Below are 20921 nucleotides of genomic sequence, written 5' to 3' on the forward strand. Positions count from 1 at the left end.
CAAAATTTAAACTATGTGTATGTCCCGAGGGAGGACAGGTGCTTTTTCTATCATCGGTTGATTGCAGTATATCATCGACATTGTGAAGAATGAACTTAAGATTGAGCATATCGTTCGTCTGCTGCGTGCTCTGCATTTCTGTTAAATATCGTCACCGAAGTGCAGTGAAATGAACAGCAAGAAGAGGGTTTTGTTCCGCAAGGGTTTGCTACTTTTACTTTTTACTAAACACTTCAAACACTTTTTTCTATGCCATGGCTGGTTCATCTCGCCTTAACAGCTGCATATGCAATAGGAGCGAGAAACGATGTTGGTGAAATTAGGGCACCGCTTTAGACAGAATACGTTGTGCATTCGTTTCAGTCTCTATTGTGACTGCACCCTCACTACATAAGAAATTGTAAACATGGCTCGCCAGAAACGAAAGAGCGGTGTGTATGCGCTCAGCCCAGATTTGTTACACCGGACTCTATCCGTGGCTGACATGACGGTACGTGTGCTTTGCGGCGAACAAAATATATCTAGTTGGCAACGCACAAAGCGTGTAGCCCTAAAAAGGCGCGCCCAATGGTTGACGGGATGCACGCCATCATTTCAGCACATGGCAGTGCGTCAAGGTTCAATCTGCTGCGGCTCGGCGGCCTCCAATACTTCAAACAGCGCATTTTTGAGCCGAGTGTAAGCGCACGTGTTTCCATTCGAAAGCCAACTGTCACAACCGATAAAATCGCAACACGCGTATGACAGGCTGGCCTCCGAAACAGCAGGTAGACGTACCAGAGATAAACAGGCCCCGCACGATTTCCTATTCAAGACACCGCCGCAAGTGGGCATTCTGCTGTGTCGAAGCAGGATGCCGCCGGTGGTGTACATTTTTGCGTCTGAAACTGGTGTGACAATTCTGGCAGGATCAGCTCAGTTCTTTAATGGATTTGATTTAATTTGATTGGTCCTACAGAAATACTTTGTCTTCGTTAGAATAGGGGAATATTCTATGATGTATGTGATCCTATAGTTTTATTTTCCACTTTACCTTCATGAGAATTAAACGATTGAAATGAAGTACACGTAGTATATTTTTTGGCTTCAAGTTAACATTTTCTGCAACCCGCCGCGGTGGCTCAGTGGCTAAGGTGTTGCGCTGCTGAGCACGAGTTCGCGGGTTCGATTCCCGGCCGCGGCGGCCGCTTTTCTGATGGAGGCGAAAAGCAAAAACGCCCGTGTGTACGAGATTTCGGCGCACGATAAAGATCCCCAGGTGGTCAAAATTAATCCGGAGCCCTCCACTACGGCGCGCCTCATCGCCTGCGTTGCGTCGGCGCGTTAAACCCCACAATCAATCAAACATTTTCTGCAATTGCTTTCCAATGAGAAGAAGAGTTAGGTATGATGTGCCCGTTGTCAAAGAACTACTGATTTATTGGTTGATTCATTGCAAAGTGTGCTGCCCCGAAACCAGACCTGGATTATCAGGGGCCACGTAGTGGAGTGTTCCAGATTAATTTCGATCTCCTTGGAATATTGAACGCAAAATGACCACGAACGCGCACCCTTTAACCTAGGAGCACAACGCCATCGCCCCTGAACCCCCAAAACAGGTCAATAAACTATTTCAAATTTGTGTAGGCAATTTTTTTTAAAGAATGACCGGGCACATTGTAACTCAGATTCGATTGTCGGTGACCGTAGTTTACGTTTCAGCATGCGGAAAGAATTTCGGAGTTCACATTTAGCTTTTTTAATTTTTGAAAGATGCATTTGCCTTCTGTTTTTGCTTTTGTCATTTCCACTTTATCGCTGGCTCACCGTTATATTGTTCGTTCTCTCGCTGTGCGTCGTATTAGAGCTGCCTGTTATTTATTCTTTGTGGTTCCTCACATATCGTGATGTAAGGCTACTTTCTGGCATTTTAGTGCGTTGTCACTACTTTTGTTTTGTATTTTGTTCCCAATAATGTGGCACTGCCTGCTCCCAGTATTTTTTGTGGGAACGAACTGACCAAACTTCATCAAAACGAGTTATTGGCTTCCCGACACATGCGGCATTTTTTAAAATAAAGTGTAGTTGCATTTAGGAAAGTTCTACCTTGGCATTTCAGAAACGTCAGTAATATGATTCGAATAAAAAGTACCTTCTGGGTAAACGGTTTCTGGTTCGCAACGTTTTCTCTAGAGAATTTCGCTTGTTTGGGCATGAACAGAAATAGCAACCTTCTGCAATTTGAAACAACTAGCCTTTGGTAAATTTGTTAGCTCTATGCTGTATATAACAAAACGTTTTTAGCCCGGAACCACGTAATATATTAAAAATATAAATTGTTTGCTGAAGTGCAGCATTGTGGCCCGGAGTGAGTAATGAAGGTTGAGAAACAAGACAATACACCCTGAAGATAATGTTTTAGGAAGCAAACGTTGCTGCCTGTACATGTACTAGCGTCACCGGTGGGCGTAGTCGGTAGTCCGGCTTTGAAAAATTGAGCGCGAACTGTACAACGATGGTGGAGACCAACCTGTCTCTACCATCCCTTACTTTCGTACGCTACGATCTTCAAATCATGTACGTATATGATCTCTATCATGTGGGCTAGTTTTCTTCGACACATGCTGTGTATTGTAACTATAAATTGCTTTAATTTTATTAATTGCGAAGTAGACTGGAAAGTTTCGAAAGTTGTTTATTGGCTGCTTGCGTTTGTTTTACCGAATAATTGGCTCGTGGCAACCGTGACGACCAGAAATAATGTCCTTTAGTATTCAAACCGTCTAGGAAAAGTGGTTTTTCCCGACCCCATTCAGCTCAGATACTGGTGCGACGCGCAGACTCCCCAAGAAATGATGAGCTTGTGAACGGCAAGAAGCAGATGTTTCAAACATTAGAACTGTTTACATCAACATAAAGTGCTGGGTGGCGGAAACAAACGTGGACCAGACCTGTAATGACGCGCAGAACTGCAATGTAGTAAAATATTCATTGGTGTACCTGAGCGCTTGCACAACCTTCGAGTTGGCCGTAAGGTCGTCCACATCGTCTTGAGGCCGCGACCCGCCTGTGGTCATGATGCGATCATCGAAAATGCCATTTCGAACACTTCCCAACACAAGCTTGTGGTTGTGGTAGCGCAGAGCTGAAGTGTTATCGCAGGGGTCAATGTTGTACAATATCTCGGTTCGTGGCGATGGCAAGTCTAGTGAAAGTTGCCGCCACATGTCAATACCATCCACATGAAGCAGGTCCGGGTTTCCACCTAAATATAAACACCACAGAAAGCAAGGCGAATTTCGAACAAGAGTAGGGGAGACGCATTTGGTTTGTGTATATTTATTTTGTTGTACACATCGGCTTACAGCAAATCTTAGTCTGCGTAAAGAAAGAAATGATTCTTCTTTGACTGAACTTTTTTGTGAATATTATTATATGACTTAAATATACCTTTTCCACGAACAGGTTTCTACATTTCCCGCCTAATTCTACGTAGAGCTAGACACAGGATACAGGTCAGTATGCATAGACACTAGACAAATGAGTAAAATGGCATTGTTAAGTTCAGCAGCGCAATGACACAGACCAAATTTGAAAATTATATTTATTTTAAAATACAAGTAAGCAATAATTTTGCTTGCGCTGGAAAGATATTTCAGGCTTTGCCCTTGTCATAAAGTTCTGTAATGAAGCAGACGAATTATTTTCATTGTTGAGTAGGGTTGCTTCAAAAACAATCACTACAGTTTATTTGACTCGCCGTGAATGTCTACTTGATTAAATCCTTGTAGTAGGTACCAATTGCAGACTGCAGGAGACAGAGGACAGCTACTTGTTTGAAACTGTATTGCACTGCATGTGCCTCCAAGCAATTCCCAGAAGAACGTCTATAGGGTTTTCTTTAACGTCTGTGTGAACGCTGAAATCTTGAATAAGTGCACTGGCCTGCGCGAAGTGTACCTTGTTTATACAGGATATTGCCGGCGAATAATCTACCGGTTCGAAATAAACTTACGCTTCGAGTAGTGGGCTTTTTACTTTGCAAGCAAAGTCAATCAGAATGCTCAACATTAAACCAACGTTGCCTGCATTGTATTGGTTGTTGCATCACTTGAATTTAATGCGAACAGTAGGGACGCCTAGTTTGGTAGCCCATCCAGTGGTCTTTAACACGGAACCTAGAGCTCGCCCTCACGTCAACGTTAAAGCTTGACCCACATCTGTATTTTTTCAGTGCCAAACGCGCCACCCACTACTCAATGGGAGTGCAAGGAAAACCTGTTTTGTTCTCGCGCCATTAGGGGCCGCAAAATAAACGTACTATTCGAACCTTAAGTAATTCGAGAGCGTGTTTAGCTAGGCTTCCAAGGGAATCGATGATCGACATCGCCGTAGTAGCGGCGCTCTAGCAAGCTACAGAAAACAAAACGCGGCGATAGAGTACGTTGCACCTGCATGCCTGTTTTTCCCCCACGCGTCGCTTCAATAGTAACTGCACATGTGAGTGAAGCACTGAGAAGATTAACAATTGGGGGAGAGTAGCACGAGTAGCGGGACATGGTTGGGCCTGGTTGGCCGTTTGGGGCAGAATTGTTTTGTGCAGAAAATATACAGAAGGCTAAGGCTTGACACTCCGAAGGCTTGACACCCAGACACCAAAAGGGCCACCTTTGCAATGCGGGAAAAACCATTTAAATTATCTCTAAGAGCTTCCGCTCTTCAAAGTAGGTGACAGTAAATTTCCTGGAAATCGAGAAGCGTCGTCTTTCTTTTCTCCATTCATTGGTCCGCTTCGGTAATGTGGTGCGCGGCTATCACAGTCGGTATACATAATTGCTAGGTTCTCTCCGTGAGCGGTGGCTGGGATCGTGCGGCAAACAGATTGCATCATCGCTTTCATCCGTATTTCATTTATTACATTACGTACTAGAACGTCATTCAAAAGATAACATAATGCCGTGTTGCTGTGCTTTTGGCTGGAAAGACACTTTATTTTATTCGAAGGCGCAAGGCAACTGCGAAGCGACGATAGATATGTAAGCGAAGAATTCGACAGGACAAACGGGTCCCCACAGGAGATACCATCCTGTGTGAAGTACGGACTTAAAGTTGCTTCTTTGTGGATTTGCATGGCGTTGGACCTAGGCTCGTGTTACGGACTAAACCGGAGGGTTGAATTGTACAAACTCGGAAAGGCTACCTCCACTGTACGGAGTCGATTACGCAGTTTAGGCCAGTCTTCTTCGGGGCGCAGAAGGGACCCTCGCTGATTAGTGGAGCACTGGCATAGCGTGCTATCGCGTGTCCCAAAAAAATGAGAGGCATTTGTAGGAAGAAAAATAGGAACATTGCCTGGTAGGGAAGAAAGGACGGCTATTTCTTTCTAGATTTGACACGTTCGTAATCACTTGGGTTGCCGCGCTAAACTTGTGATCTCGCCTTGACTAGAGGCAACTGCATCTCACAACAAGCTTACAAAACCGTCGCTGGGCAAATCTCAAGACTGAACGCTTATTGGGCTACTGCGGATACAACTTTGTTTACTATTTATATCTTATATAATTGAGCTCAAAGATGCTGCGCTGCACGTTAAACGCACCGTGCTTACGCTCCATTCGCGAATGGTCCTCCTCCTGTGTTCCCTATAATCAATTTTTGAAAGGGTGTGCGAAAAGTCCAGGTTTTATAGCTTCACTTGAGGCTCCTAAGGGCTGCCTCTGACGGATAGAAGGTTGTTTAGGGTTTTCAACATTAAAATTGATTTTTAATTTAAATGTCTGCATTTACCCTCCGACGTTTTGCATTTTGTGAGCCCCTTTCCATCCCCCACCCCCGGAGATCTAAAAGAAATTCAGTTTACTCAACTGGGGCATACGCATAGCCAAGTTGTTCCCTGGTACGCACCCGATATCTTCGGAAGTAATCCCGACCACGCTGGCGAGTACTCATGAAGCAGATGTTCGCTGACAAGCGCCGTACGCAGCAATGCATGTTAAAAGGTGTGCCTTATAAAAGAGGTGGGACAACAATTCTTGGCAGCATTCGGTAAAAGGAGCCACTTGTGACGAAGATAATATTCACCCAAACAGTGCGATTAATATTCTAAACAGAGCAACCAACTATGACAGGTCAACGAAAAGCGTGTGATTCTCCTTGACGTTAATATCGTTACTGTGCAAAGAGAAATACTGTTTTGTAATTAAAATTCCAAAACAGTACAGGGGGTACTTCGCCAAAAGTAAAAACGTTCGCCCACACGCGAGCGGCGACTTCTATTTGAAGCAGACGAGGAGCCCGGTGCACCGTACCGAATTTGGCAACAACACCTCAATGTTGCACGCCTTCTGCCCGCTGATGTCGATACTTTCCTTCGTGGTGGTGGGGAAAACATTTATTGCACTCATGTGCTGGTGGAAGAGCAGCATCAATGAGTGGGGTCTTCTGTTCAGGACTCTAATGGCAGACGCTGTCCGCCGGGCCCACTAGATCAGCCGTTGATAGTCTTGCGGGGCAGTGTTGGACAGATCAGACTCCCTCTCAAGGGAGGAGGGTGGAGATGCGTATACAGGTGAGCCCGCCCGGTGGTCGTGGGCACTTCTGTACAGAGTGGTAGAGGGTGGTAATGCGGCTATTGCAAGCCGGGCAGTTCCTAGGGTAATGCTTGGGAAATAAGAGGTGCTTGTGGTGTAAGTTTGGGAGCATGTGCGTCTGCAGCTGCATCCATGACATTGTGTCGGCGCGTGATAGGGACTGATGGGGCGGGGATAAATATTTTCTTTGTGAGTGGTAGTTGGCGAGTGTGAGTGTATATTTGTGACGTTCGTGGGGTGGAATGCTGGAACCTGATGTCTCCGAATCACCCCGTATCTGTCTTACGCCTTTTTCAGTCGCCCTTTGGGTCCTTTATGGGGAGAGTGTGTCGGTGGGCTCATTGACAGGAAGGCCGGCATGGCCAGGGGTCCACACGATAGGAATGAGGGGAAGGTCAGATGGATCTAGTTCCAGTGACTTTAGCTGACAGGCCAAGACAGGAGCACACGCTAAGGCTACAGAGATGGAAAGGCAACGAGAGGGCGTTGACTGAACACGCACGTTACCTGCAGCTCTGTACAGTGTGGGGAGCCAATCGGTGATGTGCATCAGTTGCTGAGACACTCGTCCCTGCTTGGCGAGCAGAGGTGACCACAAGAAGCCGGGAACGCGGCAGCCGCCTTCCCAGAGGGAGAGCTTGGTGCCACGAAGGGGCCAGTTGAAGCTTCGAGTTGAGTGAGGGCCAATAGACGTGCCCCCGTTGTCACTAATAAACACGACGATTGAGTTATTCAGCATTCCTTCATCTTGTAGTGCTTTGATAACGGCGCCGACAGACTCGTCCATTACGTCGGTCATTGCTGTGCCAAGTAAGAAAAAAACACACACAATGTATACGAAAATGACTTTTAAACCTGAATTGAATGCTTTGTAACGCATCAAAAGCTCTACATGCACAGTCACCTGGCAAACGCCATTGCAATCAAAAATAAAATTGTCCAAAATCTTCACGGAGTACTTCTTTAGTGGCAGTAGAGAATGGTAGATGGAGAAATTTTCAAGTGCTTTATAGTATAGTTTGATGGCAACATTTGCTTTTACATTGTGGTTGGCAAACTAAACAGCACGCAAATGGCGATTGTTTTCGAATGCGGCTTTTCAAGGGACACTGAAGTGATATGTAAACATGGCGGGACTACTAGCGCAAATTGTAGTCCGGAGTCCCCAGGCCATGTTTCGACCACTCTGGGCGCGTTTACGCGATTTTATTAGGTAGAAAAATTAATTCGAAAATGCTGTCCTCCTCTCTTTACGCTCGCCCACTTTCTGTGGCGTTTTCGTGTGACGTCGGGAGGAGCCGAGCTCCCAATTGGCTGCGCTACTGCACGGTTCCCCGGCTTTCAGACAGAGTCAGTCGGCCCAGCGTTTCGTCCGCCGGCCGCGACGAGTCGTCGCAATTCGTTCGCTCATTTGAACCGAAGCCAGGACACGTTTGTGAATGGAAGAATGTGCCTTTCTTTACTTGGTTAGTTTGTACACTGTATCTAGCTCCAAGTCAAGGTCGCTTCACACAAGCGCTGCACAAGCGCACATGCGACGCTTCGCTGACTGGTACGCCAGTAGGAAAATATAAGGCCTCTTGAAAGCGGGAGAAGAGTCAGCGAAGTCAATATAGGTACTAAGGAAATAAAATCAACTGATATTTTTACCGTACAGCGTAAAACTAGGGTGCGGGAAGCACTTTTATGCGCTGGGTGAACAAGCACAGCGGTCAGCAGCACGACTACGTATCTGTGAACACTTTTCCGTCTAAGAAATGCAATTGCTAGACGTGAGATATTGTGGAAACTTGGGGGATGCTTACTGCACGAGCGCAAAACAACAAATAGTCACCTAAGCTGCTTGGAATGCTAAAACTAAATAAAAGTGTAAACTGGTTGTACATTGTATACTTTATATTTCCAAGGTCAGTCGCGCTCGCCTGTGGCCGAGTGGTTTAGAGCGCTAGGTATGTCAGTGCAAGTGTTTTGCGAGACACAAGTTCAAATCCCCGTAGGTACGTGCTGTTTTTTTTTAATGTTAACTTTTTGGTTTTCCGCCGATGTTTTCTATACTGACTTCACCTTTTTTAGGGGGCCGCAACGTTCATTATTCCACGAACTAGTTCACAGAACGCGCGCAGGCTGGCACTGGCGCACTGGCGAGTTCTCATTGGCGTGCTGTTGCCATAGGTACCGACTGCTTGCGGGCAGTGGGCCCAGGCCAGAATCAACAGACCCTTGGGCTGGTGCGAACACGCTTTTTACGATACAGGCATGAGTGAGGCAAGCTCCAAATATAGGGGAAAAGCGCATGGCATTTGAGCGTCTGCGGGGACGCGGAGGGCGTTCATGCAATGCGTAGGGCTCGGCTAGCAATTGCTACGATTCCATGCCGTCCTGGGAGGCTTATCTTATGCATTTTACAGCCGACAACATGGCAGAAGCGCGGTACGGTGATTACTGAGATATTGAGAATGCCCATCCAACAACGCCATTGGTTGTGTTTTACAGAACCGAAACCGAAACCGAAACTTGTTTAATTGCTTACTTTGGGCATCGTCCAATCACGGTGCCCCCTCCTCCCAACGTCACAGGCTTAGTTGGGGCGGCCGCCGCAAACCGCGCATGGTAGTTTTTCTTCTTTCGCGCTTTGTAAAGTAATTATCGATTTGTCAACCGGATAAACGATGAAAAGTGTGCTAATTTGAGCCCGTCTACGCAGTGAAAGCAAAAACGGGAGCTTGACAAATTCACTTCAGTGTCCCGTTAAACAAGATGGTGGATACACTGCTGAACCTAATGCATCAGTGAAAATCCCGGGCTATCTACGCTAACGTAAAACCTGAGGAAAGTTGGCGCATGCAGCATAAAGTGTGTTCTTGGTGCCTTGGCGTTTTTGCGACGGTGGTGAAAAAGTGTGTGTGTGTGGGGAGGGGGGGGGGTGAAGGGTAGACGTATACAGCTTCGCTTCTAAAGGGTAGTGTCTTTGAAGCCGAAGCGTTCTAGCGCGAGGCGTTGAAAACTAAGGTCCCGGTATGTTCTTTTAAAACGTGTTTATGCCCACGGAGAATAGACTTTCTAGTGCGAGGCTTTGCAAAACCATGTCCCGGTGTGTCATTTTAGTGCGCATCACGTTCTAGTGCGAGGCGTTTGAAAACAAGTGTCCTGATGTTTTTGTTCCGTGACTACATGAAACGATATGAAGACGACAGGTGACTCCGACAGCCTGAACCCCTAAGGGAATTCACCCCTAATAGCTTTATGAGCAAACTGACGCGTTTAAAAGCCCCAAACAAATACAGGTCGGTGCTTGAAGTGCTCTGAGACGAGATATAATGGTTATTAGGAGTGCAGATAATGCAGTGAGGCTAGTAATTCCTTGGGAATTAGTGGTTATTGAGGTACACAAGAACGCATCTTGTTTTCCAAAACACTCATATCGAACCGCTGCACTGACATAGGACTCACAGAAGAAGAACCTTGTTTTCGTGGGGACCTAGAAACACTTATCACCGACCATTTGAAATATATTTCTGGGATAAGGTATATTGTGCCAGGCATCTCCTACCGGAAGAGTTATTAAAATCCGTTCAGTATCACCGCACCTACGTGAGATGAAAAAAAAAAAACGCGCATAATCGCGTTGGTGCCGTTCCCTCTGAACTCAACCTTGGCTTAGCGCGACGAAGGCTGAGCACCTCTCACCGAGAGGCCCCCGGTGATGCGGTTTCGGACGTTTTCTTTGGCGGCGATATCACGGGCCGGCGAGTTTTCTCTTTTTTATCCCCCGGCAAGTAAAGTCGCCCATTTACGGTGCTGTGAGTCCGGTGGAGGCTTTGGTGCCTGCTTGTGGGTTTTCGGACTCTGCTACCGGCGGATATTTGCTTGCATTCCCTCACACAATGCACAGATCCCGAAGCGATAAGCACGGATATGAATTTCGGCCGGTACTCGGGCACTCTGCGCCTTAAAGTCGCTAAAAATGCAGGCGACCAGACACCGGAATCAGGTTCGCTGGAGCCGTCTTCGATTTTTCGCGCACCCGCCGACGCCAGATCTCCGCCAGCTGGGGCAAGGACAACTCGTACGCTCGCAAGCGTTAGCTCAGGATGGTAGGGCGTTTTTGAATCAAGAAACTCTGAGTGGTCTGGTTCAGAGCAAAGTACGGCATTCTGCACACCAAGTCCGCGCGCCCTCTAAAATCACTGCGTATAGGTTTAGGCATACACGATGTTAGTGCACAGCGGCGCAGTTTGTACAGGAAATGCGACAGAAGAACATTTCTTTGGCCGTTCTTATAAGTTTCAAGCAACAAATCTTCGTAGTGAAAAATAAATTGATACAATATCTAGATTTACCTAATACTGTGTTACCTCTAGAAACTGTGGCGTTAAGCAGAAAGAGCCAATATGGCAACTACCTCCGAACTGACGTCATAACAGCGGTGCATAAGTAGGGAAATTGAAAAGAGCGCCGTTAGTTTTTGCGCATTGCTCACAGCGATGTGCGAACTTGCCGATTCTCGCGCACGTGCAATATCTGGCTTAGGTATTCCAGGGTACTGCCATAAATACCGCGCCGGTATATTCGAGCTGCTCAAAAAGTATTTGAGATTTCGTTTTGAAAATACTCAGATAGCTTAAATATGAGTTACGCCACAGGGTCAAGGCAAGAAAGTGCATACGAGTAGCGCTAAAGAATGTAGCTTGAGTTGGTCAGACCAGGGAGCAAACTGGCGGGATTGGAATTGCCAAACATAGAAAAACAAAACTCAAAAGGACTGCTGTCGGAATACGGAGCACTTTCTGCTCAGTATTGGAGGGGGGTCTTTTTTTAGAGTTAGAAAACTTGGTGTGGAGTAATATGCTGTCGTGTGCGCCGACTTATATTTTCCGTAGTTCCTGTGTAGCTAAATTACAGCCTTAAACTAATAGAGCCACTAAAGTAGAACGATTAGGTATGCGCACAAAGAAGAAACATATTGTTGAGCTGATACCATATCAAGGTAAGAGATTTGTTTTGTTTTGTGTATGCCAGGGCGCAAAAAGCGAGTGAAAATTTTTCCTAAATCTCCAGAACAATCTGCGAATAATTTACATTCTTACACCACCTGTCTTCTTGGTGCTTTTTAGAGACTCATTAGGCCAGGAGCAGCCAGATATGTTGGGTTATCGCTGGGTAATGTTTCCTTGGTTTCATTCTCCCAATATTGCAAAGCCTCCCAAAGTTTTATTAATATCTCGGGAGAGACGACCGATCGGGGAGTAAGCGCCTTATCAGGGAGTCCAGCGGCAAAAAAAAGCGAGAGTACGCGCACGCGCGTAGAAATATCTGCTGTGTTACCGTCGTCTGCTCCGGTGTTCTCCTTAGAGCGAACCACCTCGTGCTTTTTGTATAGTCGAAGGCCGTTTGCTCGGTGCCAAAAGAATCCAACCATTGTGAACGCTCCTGATGAACGTTCCGGACAATATCTACGAGAGAAACATTAAACGCGCAATGGAAATGCGCAGGTGCTTCAAATAATCCCTGTTCCTTGTCAACAATTCATGCAGATACAATGGCAGGGGGAATACCGCTCTCTACAAAACAGCGTAGCAGACGATGCTCACAGAGGTTAGGGCTTTATGGGTGTGCGCGTACTCTCGTCTACTTTGCCGCTGACATCGTGATGAGGCGCTGACACGGTGATCGGTCGTCTCTTCCGTGATATTATTAAAAATGTAGGAGACTGTACATATACAGTGAACGCCCGTTAAGACGAGCTCGGTTAAGAGGAATGCTTGCTTATGCCGAACAACGTGGGAATGTTTGTTTGGGTTTCCAGAGACCCAATGCAAAAAAAACATCCGCTTAAGACGAACAGCCTTGCACGTACTGTTCGGTTAAGACGAACAACTTTTGGGCTAACCACCACTGCTGGCGATTCTGGGTAGCAAACATGGCAGCCTTTTCGGGTTGCAGCGGGAAATTCCGGCGACCAGATAGAACGAAAAGTAAAAGGAAACAACAGCGCGCCCCTACTGAAGCGTTCCGTATATACGGAATTATGGGAATACGGAGTTAAAACGGAGTGTTAAGCCCCCAAGTGTTATGAAAGTAGATATGAGTTCCACACACAAGGAAATCTAATGAGTTCGCACAATATAAACGTTTGGTACAGTTTTCGTATTTCTATCTTCAATAATACACAAAATCACGTTCCGTATGATTTCCGTGTTGTCCGTATGTACGGAATTCATACGGAAAATGATTTCGCTGTTCCATAGATCATACAGAAATAAAACAGGTGTCAAATTTTACGACAGCTATGCACTGTTTTATTTTCATGTGCTTCTCAAAAACTTTCTTGTCTTGTGGCCGCTTCGTGTCATGCTAGGAATGTGCTTCGCATTCTCATAATTCGGTACACACGGAACGTTTCAGGAGGGCGCGAAGCGAATTCTTGCCACAAAAAAAGGGAGGGAGCGAAAAAAAGACACGCGGATAAAGCTATCATTTCTAGCACCTTTCAGGCCATGGAGACAACGGAAAAAAATAGGAAAAAAGTGGTTAATCCTCCCTTCATACGAATAAGATGATGATTGTGGGGTTTAACGCGCCGACACAACGTAGGCGATGAATCGCGCCGTAGTGGAGGGCTCCGGGTTAATTTTGACCACTTGGCGATTTTTACCGTCCGTCGAAATCTAGTACACACGGGCGTTTCTGCGTTTCGCCTGCATCAGAAAAGCGGTCGCCGCGGGCGGGAATCAAACCCGCGATCACGTGCACAGCAGCACAACGCCTTAGCCACTGAGCCACCGCGGCGGGTTATACGAATCAGTAAAACACGAAGGTTAAATGTACCTTCACAGGAGCATTTGAATATTTATTGTTCATCGATATGAACTTGCACATTGCTCTTTATATTTCGTGAGTAGGACACCGTTAGACGCATCAACATTAGACGCTTTATTGCACGTCCCGGAGCATTGAGTTAATTCCATGGAAACGCCAAGCGCTTGCAAACCGTGCGAACGAAACGGAACGGATGGTCATCAAATCGTTTGGTGAAGTCAGAGTACGCGATAGTGCAAGGAGCATGATTTGCGGGTCTTCAGTGGTCTTGTGAGAGTGTTTGTCCAGCGACGTTCTGCTGGCGGATCACTTAGGCAAACGTGCGACCACATTGGTCCTGCTACGTGGCGTCTACGCCAGACGCTTGCGTTGCGACGAGGTCAGCCTGTGGAACGCGGCTGCGGCGTTCCATAAGCTGAGCGGCGTTCCACACACGGGGCAGACGCATAAACACAGCATCATCGGCTGCTACACGCTGCCCTTCTAGGCGGCCATTATCAGCGCTCCTTGGCGTGATGACGTACTACTTCGCTTCACCTCTCCTATACGGCAGCACCATCTGAATGGAAAATGGAATGGAAGGACATAAGGCGCGTTAGTACGACCTTCGGGCCATGAATTCATGGCTCAGTCGGTAGGGTGTTTCTCACCTCCGATTGAGGCTAGAATGATCGTGGAACCGAAACCTAGCGCCGCCGCGCCATTGGAAGTTTTTCTGGTGATGTCATTTCCGTGACGAATATGACGTAGGTGAGGTTTGTGTACCCAGGCATAAAACACTTTCGTGATAAAAAAGGGGCGGTGCGCGTGTTGTGGCTGCTCTGTTCTAGAGAGCAGAGGTGCAAAGCTAGTAGAAAAAAATGAAAAGTAAACCGAAGATGGAGATTTCCTGCTTCCGAAGGTAGCAGCTCTTCTGACCAATGTCGTATCCCAAGGGAAGCATGAGTTCGCTTCGGTTCGTGTGAAGGACCGAAGAAAAATAAAAAAAAAGATTTGATTTTTTCCTCCACTGTCCGTCTGCTTCAAACACTGTCTTGAAACAAGATATTAGCACGCACCAAGGCGTGTTGCCGGTTATTTTTGGGAGGGCTAGGGATACGACACACAGCTGATGAGACGAACAAATTACCATGTTCCTTTCAAGTTCATCTTAACCGTAGTTCACTGTACGCGATTACAGGGAACAAGTACCTCTAAATTCCACTAATGAATTTTCGTGGAGATGCAAGCCGTAGGGCATCATGAGTCCAGTTCACCAATTTTATACGTTTTTTATCGTTCTTTTTTGGGTTCTCGTTACCGGATGCTGTCAGCCGCCGTATTAACATATGCCCGGGGCTCAGAAACATGAACCCTGAGCACAATCAGGAAAGGGGACTAGCCAGAGTTAAGGCCCTCATTGACCTCCACGCGACCGACAATGGTGCCGTGTACGTGGACACGGCAGAATATCAAGACACCCCTGGAGCCTAGGTGACTGCGGTGGTTGCGGCATCAACCGGGGAGACCAAGACAGTCGGGAGTAATTATACTAAGAAGGTACATCAAGCAGAGGAGGTGGCCAACGCACTGGCTATCGCGGATCTGGCTTGTAAGATGGTGCTGTGTGACTCCCGCAGAGCAGGGCGGAACAATGCCGATAACAGGGTGTGCAGGGCAGTGGCGGACATCCCGCGCAAGACGGAAGACAACACGACAGCGGTATCAATCAAATATTTCCCAGCCCAGATGGGCCCACGTGTCTCGAGCAGGGGGAACGAGAGTCAACGAGATGGCCAATACAGGAGCGAGAGGACTCGCCAACCGCGCGGCAGCCAGCCAGGCCGACCCGGTGTGGAGACCGTTCGACATTAGCAAGGATACGATGATCAACTACAAAGATATCGTGAAGTGGTATCGACTGAATAGGAGAATTAAGCCACCCCTGCACCCGCGACGCACCCGCGCGGAGGCAGTGCTTTACCGACAGCTGCAGACTGGACCCCTGATCACCCCGGTGCTTGCCAATTACATTCGCCCCACTGTGTATGACAGTGAGCTATGAAGGTTGTGCGCGAAGGAGCGAGCTACGACAGCTCACATCCTGTGGAACTGTGAGGTGAACCCACGTGAGGCAAACCAGAAGACAACGGCCCCACCGCAGCTGGAGGCTGTAACAAGGAGCTATCACTACGGACTACAACTCCAGGCCATCCAGCAGGTCGCGGCGGCCCTCGAAAAGCAGCGACCGGGAGAAGCCGCGGAGGAGGGGGGCGCAAGCCTTCCTGGACCCATGTGCGGAACCCAGAAGCAGCCCTCAGGACGCAGTCACGACGACGTCCAGGCCACGTCACGGTGACGGCCCCCATGAAGGGGTAGCCTAACTGCTCTGCAGGAGTTTTTCAGTAATGTTTTTCTATCTCTCTCTCTCTCTTTGGGTTTTGATTTTTGTCGTCCTTTTGTGGGAAGATGGGCAGGACGAGTAATTTTAGATTTGTAGGTCACAATTGTGAATGTTCTATTTTTTTTTCCGCTTTTGGTTTTGAAAGTTCCGTTCGGCCAATCATTTTCTTTACGATATCACGCTGCTTAATGTGTTAACTCCGCCAATTGCGTGTTTTTGTTTCTTTTTCGAATGTGAAGCGTCAAATGGTAGGCTACATTTCAGAGTTTTTCTCTTTTCGGGTTTGCGTCAGTATACTCTGATCTTTCTAATTTTCGCATCTTGGTATTGCCGAGAATATCTGATAGATGCATGATATGTACAGGAAGAGTCTAGCTTGAACGCACCCGCTGCGGTGGCTGTGTGACTAAGACGTTTAGCAGCTGAGCCAAAGGAGGTGGGTTCGATCCCTGCCGCAGTGGCAGCTTTTCCGGTGGAGGAGAAAAGCGAAAATGCCTATGTGCTGTCAGGATTTCTTCGCTCTTCAAAGATCTCCAGGTGGTACGAATTAATCCACACTCCTGCACTCCACGGCGGGGCTCCTTGTAGCCCAGGTGCATCGTCGGTGCGTTAAGCCACCAAAAGTTGAAAAATATGATACCTTGACAAGGTGATACAGATAGTGTAAAAAACAAAAACAAGCATGCATCGTGCCGGCGGGGCTCCATACGCGTAAAAAAACGCGGAAATTGTCTCAACCATAACACACGAAGGACAGTGAAGAAGCAGGGCAAAAAACGCAAAGAAAAAAGCGGGCTGAGTTGGCCAAACGGTCGCCGATCTGAAAACTGTAATGAAGCGCTGGAAGTAAATAATTTAGAGTACTTATCAAGCACATGCCTCCCAGCTGTTGGGAGAAGTTCGCACTTTGTATCGGTGATTTTAGACAATCTTTGCAAGGGTTTTTGATATGAAAAAGCCCCTGACGCTTCCCTTGTATGCTTATTAGTGTGTTTGAACCACAGGGTTGCGTGAGATAAAACCGGTGTAGATAGGCGTAGAAAGGCTGATGATAAGCTGATGGCGTAGATTTGCTGAAAATGATTATGTTGTTGATGATACTATCGGCGCAAAAATATTGTGGTATTCGCGCTAATAAAGTGTAGTTTGTTTAATTACGCAAACAACTGTATCGGGTAATTCGGCGAAAATGCGTACCACATGGCATGTCCTTCACACTTTGTTCACTCGGCCTTACAAAAAAAAAACTTTTTTTTTAGTTTTTACTTTTTATCTCCACTACGTGTTCGTTGTACACATACAGCATTACAGAGACCGAACGAACAGTGTTTGAATGGTTTTAAAAAGAACCAAGATTCTTCCGCACGTAAGCACGACTTGTGCAGGTGAAAGAGAAAATAGGTTAGCTTATTACGCGGACATCAAGTGTAGGATGTGCAAATGACGCCGATTAAGCAAATGTTACGAGCACCGGATGATTGAAAATGTGCCATTATATGATGTCTGTGCTAAAGAGCAAACGTAAAAAGTTCACAAAGGGTTAACGTCGAATGAAAACTCGAGAACAATGCTTTCATTAAACGTTTCCAAGCCCCGCGTGTGCGAAGACAGCGATCCTTTAACCTACTTACCGGCAAATATTGTACGGCTTTCTTCACGTATGTACGGGAATTTCCTTATATTTTCTGTAGGAGCGGCAAAAGGTACTTCTATACCTGAATGAACTGCCTGATGGCTAAGGAAGAGAAACAGTGGCTGGAAATAAAAAGTCACAGTGAACAAACAGAGCAATGTTACTGTCAAAAATATGCATTCAAGAACATACAATCTCTAAAAACAACTCAGAATAACATGGCAGACGCGCTTCACTGTAGACCGCTGTGCATGGTTTACGTCCAGTACAGCACAGGCGTCTTTCTTTAAATAGTCTAAACCTAGCTCCGTACCATTTGCTGTGGTATTTCACGTTCATGTCTTTGTGTGCCCGCCTGTGTGTAGGTGGGCGTTCGGAGCGTGCACGTATGTGTGTGTGCGTGTGCGTGGACAGTGGGAATGTGTATGAAGTAATTATCTTGTATTTTTTCTTAGCCTTTTCAATTGTCTTGTCGATTCGCCTTAATGAATCCAGCATATCTAATTACAGGTGAACTAGTACGCAACTGTGTGTGCTATCGCCAGTACCCACTGCATTCGCCAAGCGCCAAGTGCAGGTGCAAGGAACCCTGCGACCTGTACCTGTATGAATTGTGTTTTGTCAACAACACTTCTCAGGCGAGCTGCCATAGGTGTATGCTCATGGTATATACTTTCGGTCTAAGCAAACGTCTGTGCAGTACAAAGATTGTAGTTTTTTTAACGCTTTTTAAATATTGAAGATAATTGTGCCTGTTTTAAATTTATTCTACTTTGCTGCCTTACGTTTATAGTTGTTGCGTTCCACATATTTGTGTGATAAAAATATATACTGGTAGGTCTCGTGTTCAAAATGCAGAGTTTTCATTCCGCTTTTGTTTGCTCTCTCTCGGGTTAAATCTCCCCAGTAGGGTTGCAAAAATATTTTATCAAAATATCCCTAGGGTGTACTTCTGGCTACGCATAACCACTGCATTAGTACCACGCTGCGTTTTCCATTACAACTCCGTCCGATAAAATATTATCCCCTAGCTGCATGGGAACCGGCTTGGACAGCTGTTGGCCCCTCTCAACGTACGTTCATGCGAATATCCTCTGCGCCGTGGCCGAGATTATTGCCCTGTTTTGTAGCCCACGCACCTTACCGAGCGTTAATGCGTCAGCGGCATCCGTAAGAGAAATATAAAAGCTGAAATAAAACAATGTTCTGGTTGAAAACAAGCCAAGCTAGTGACACGGGCTGCACTTGAATGGCTGATCTAACAAATACGTTTTCTGCTCGTGAGTGGGATGTATGTTGAGCTAGCGTTTTGACCATCACTCAGCGATATCATGATTGTGATGAGTGGCTGGGAGGGGGCACGGGGAAAATAGTGGAAGAAGATTTCACTCGCGCCAGACACCAAGCGGCCGCTGGAAAAAAGACACCACAGAGAAGAAGAAGACGAGGGCGTGGTGCGAGCAAGAGCTGCGAACCCGGGAGGCGCACGGCGACCGAGACAGGGCATGGTTGGACTGGGCATTCCCACGTCAGACGTCCGGTCGACGTGCCGTCCGCTACGAGACCGTCACCATCGGTCACCAAGGCGAGCTTTCGTCTGGGTGCGGCTCGGGCACGAGTGATCGCAAGGCTCTGCCGCGTCGTCACGTTCCAGATCGAGCCAGGGTTTGTCCTGCTGCGAGGCCGACGTTCGTGGTGCGTCACAGGCCCCATGCTCCTGCTCGGACCGCCGGGTTGCTAAGTCTTTGCCACGACTTGCGGGCCTGGTGTACTTGGTCGCGGAGGTGTTCCGGAGCGTCCCACACCAGCTCGTTGGCGACCTATCTGTGAAGCGGCCGGCCAAGTTTGCAACCCTCACCCTCGACGACCACTGCACCCCAACAAGACATACCTGTGAGCCGTTCTCAACGCAACTGTTATGCGGGCCTAGCGACAGCCACTGCCGTGGAAAGCTAACCGAACCCTCTTTGCGAACATTTATTTTTTGAGTTACCTTCATTTCCTTGAGTGGCTAAATATGTTGTAAATACATTCCGTCCTGTGTGTGCGTCCGACATTCCTCTCATTGGGTTCGGCACGATCCTAGCGCAACAAAAGTGGTGAGCCTGCCAGGATCCGCCTATTATTACACGCAGAACTGAGTTGGATGCCGAGCTGCACATTCGTGACGTGAGTGTACTAACAACATGGATGTGGAGAAGTTATTGGAGATAGGGACGCATCTAGGACTCTTAGGGCCGGAACTTCGGGCGTGGATCGACACGCAACGTGCGCAGCAGCGTGCTGAGAGGGCGGCTGAGAGAGAGAGGCTTAAGGAAGCTGCGGAACGAGAAAAAGAGGAAAGGCGTGAAGCCGACGAAAGACTAGGGAAGCCGCTGAGAGGGCAAAAGAAGCTGCGGAGAATGAAATGCGAATCCTCGAGCTGAAGATCCGTCTTCAAGAAGGATCGCGAAACGACGCAAATGCCACTGCCGACAGTGAAACTAGCCCCAATGTATCAGTGATGAATCCGCAAAAGCTCCTACCCCTATTTCACGAAAGGCGCGATGATCTTGACAGGTATCTTCAGCGCTTCGAGCGCGTGGCAGCTGGACAGGGGTGGGCCCAGGACAAATGGGCCGTTGCACTGAGTATGTGCTTGTCCGGAGAAGCACTCACCGTGATTGGGAGGATGACTGCGGAGGAATCACTGGACTACAGCAAAGTCAAAAAGGCATTACTGCAGCGGTTCAAATTCACTGCCCAAGGATACCAAGAAATATTCCGCAAAGCCCGGGCAGAAGATGGCGAAACGGGAAGGCAGTTTGCAAAAAAGCTGTCGAGCTACTTTGATCATTGGGTTGATATGGCCAATATTTCTAAATCTTTTGAAGGCCTCCGTGACCTAATAATCTCGGAGCAATTTTACCGTTGTTGCCATTCAAAACTCGTTGTATTTTTAAAAGAACGTGAGTGCAACAGCTTGGATGGGTTAGCGGATTTTGCGGACCGCTTCCTGGAGGCACAGAACCTTTATAACCGAGGGAAGCTTCCAAGTGACGCGCCGGAAGGTCCGAAAAGTGCGGCCGACACACCGATAAGAGCAGCACAAAAGTGCTTCTTGTGCCATCGTCCCGGACACCGCGCACAGGACTGTCTCACTGTGGCCAGAGTAAACACCACCTGCTCTGAGTGTGGCAGATCAGGTCACAGTGCCGATAACTATCGAAGTGGATCGGGAAGCAAAGACACGGTAGCTGCATGTGGCATTTACGAGCCTCCAAGGAGAGCCGCCAAAACAAAGTCCTACAAAGCCCAGTCGTCGAACGCGAGAGCAAGTGGTCCCAACTCGAAGGACGCCAGCGACAGGGATTCGCCGTTCCTGGTGAAGGGGATGCCAGTCGTTTCAGGACGAGTGCTCGGTAAAGCCGCTAGAGTCGTCAGAGACACCGGGAGCAACACCGCCATCATCCGCCGTGATCTGGTTGACGACGACTGTTTCATTGGGACGACACGCCGTGTTGTCCTTCTAGACAGG

General features: G+C 47.5%; 1 protein-coding gene across 1 annotated transcript in view; it reads right to left on the bottom strand.

Moving 5' to 3' along the window:
• Window positions 1-20921, bottom strand: part of LOC144168224 (arylsulfatase B-like) — a 103054-nt gene that overhangs the window by 13605 nt on the left and 68528 nt on the right. The window contains exons 6-8 of the mRNA XM_077697256.1: window positions 17403-17526; window positions 7077-7370; window positions 2980-3244 (exon numbers count right to left, since the gene is read on the bottom strand). Coding sequence (XP_077553382.1) covers window positions 2980-3244; window positions 7077-7370; window positions 17403-17526 — 683 coding nt within the window. The remainder of the gene's footprint in view (window positions 1-2979; window positions 3245-7076; window positions 7371-17402; window positions 17527-20921) is intronic.

The sequence above is a fragment of the Haemaphysalis longicornis genome, unplaced genomic scaffold, assembly GCF_048455015.1.
Source record: "Haemaphysalis longicornis isolate Haplotype H1 unplaced genomic scaffold, Haemaphysalis longicornis Haplotype H1 scaffold_2, whole genome shotgun sequence".
In the NCBI taxonomy this organism is placed as follows: domain Eukaryota; kingdom Metazoa; phylum Arthropoda; class Arachnida; order Ixodida; family Ixodidae; genus Haemaphysalis; species Haemaphysalis longicornis.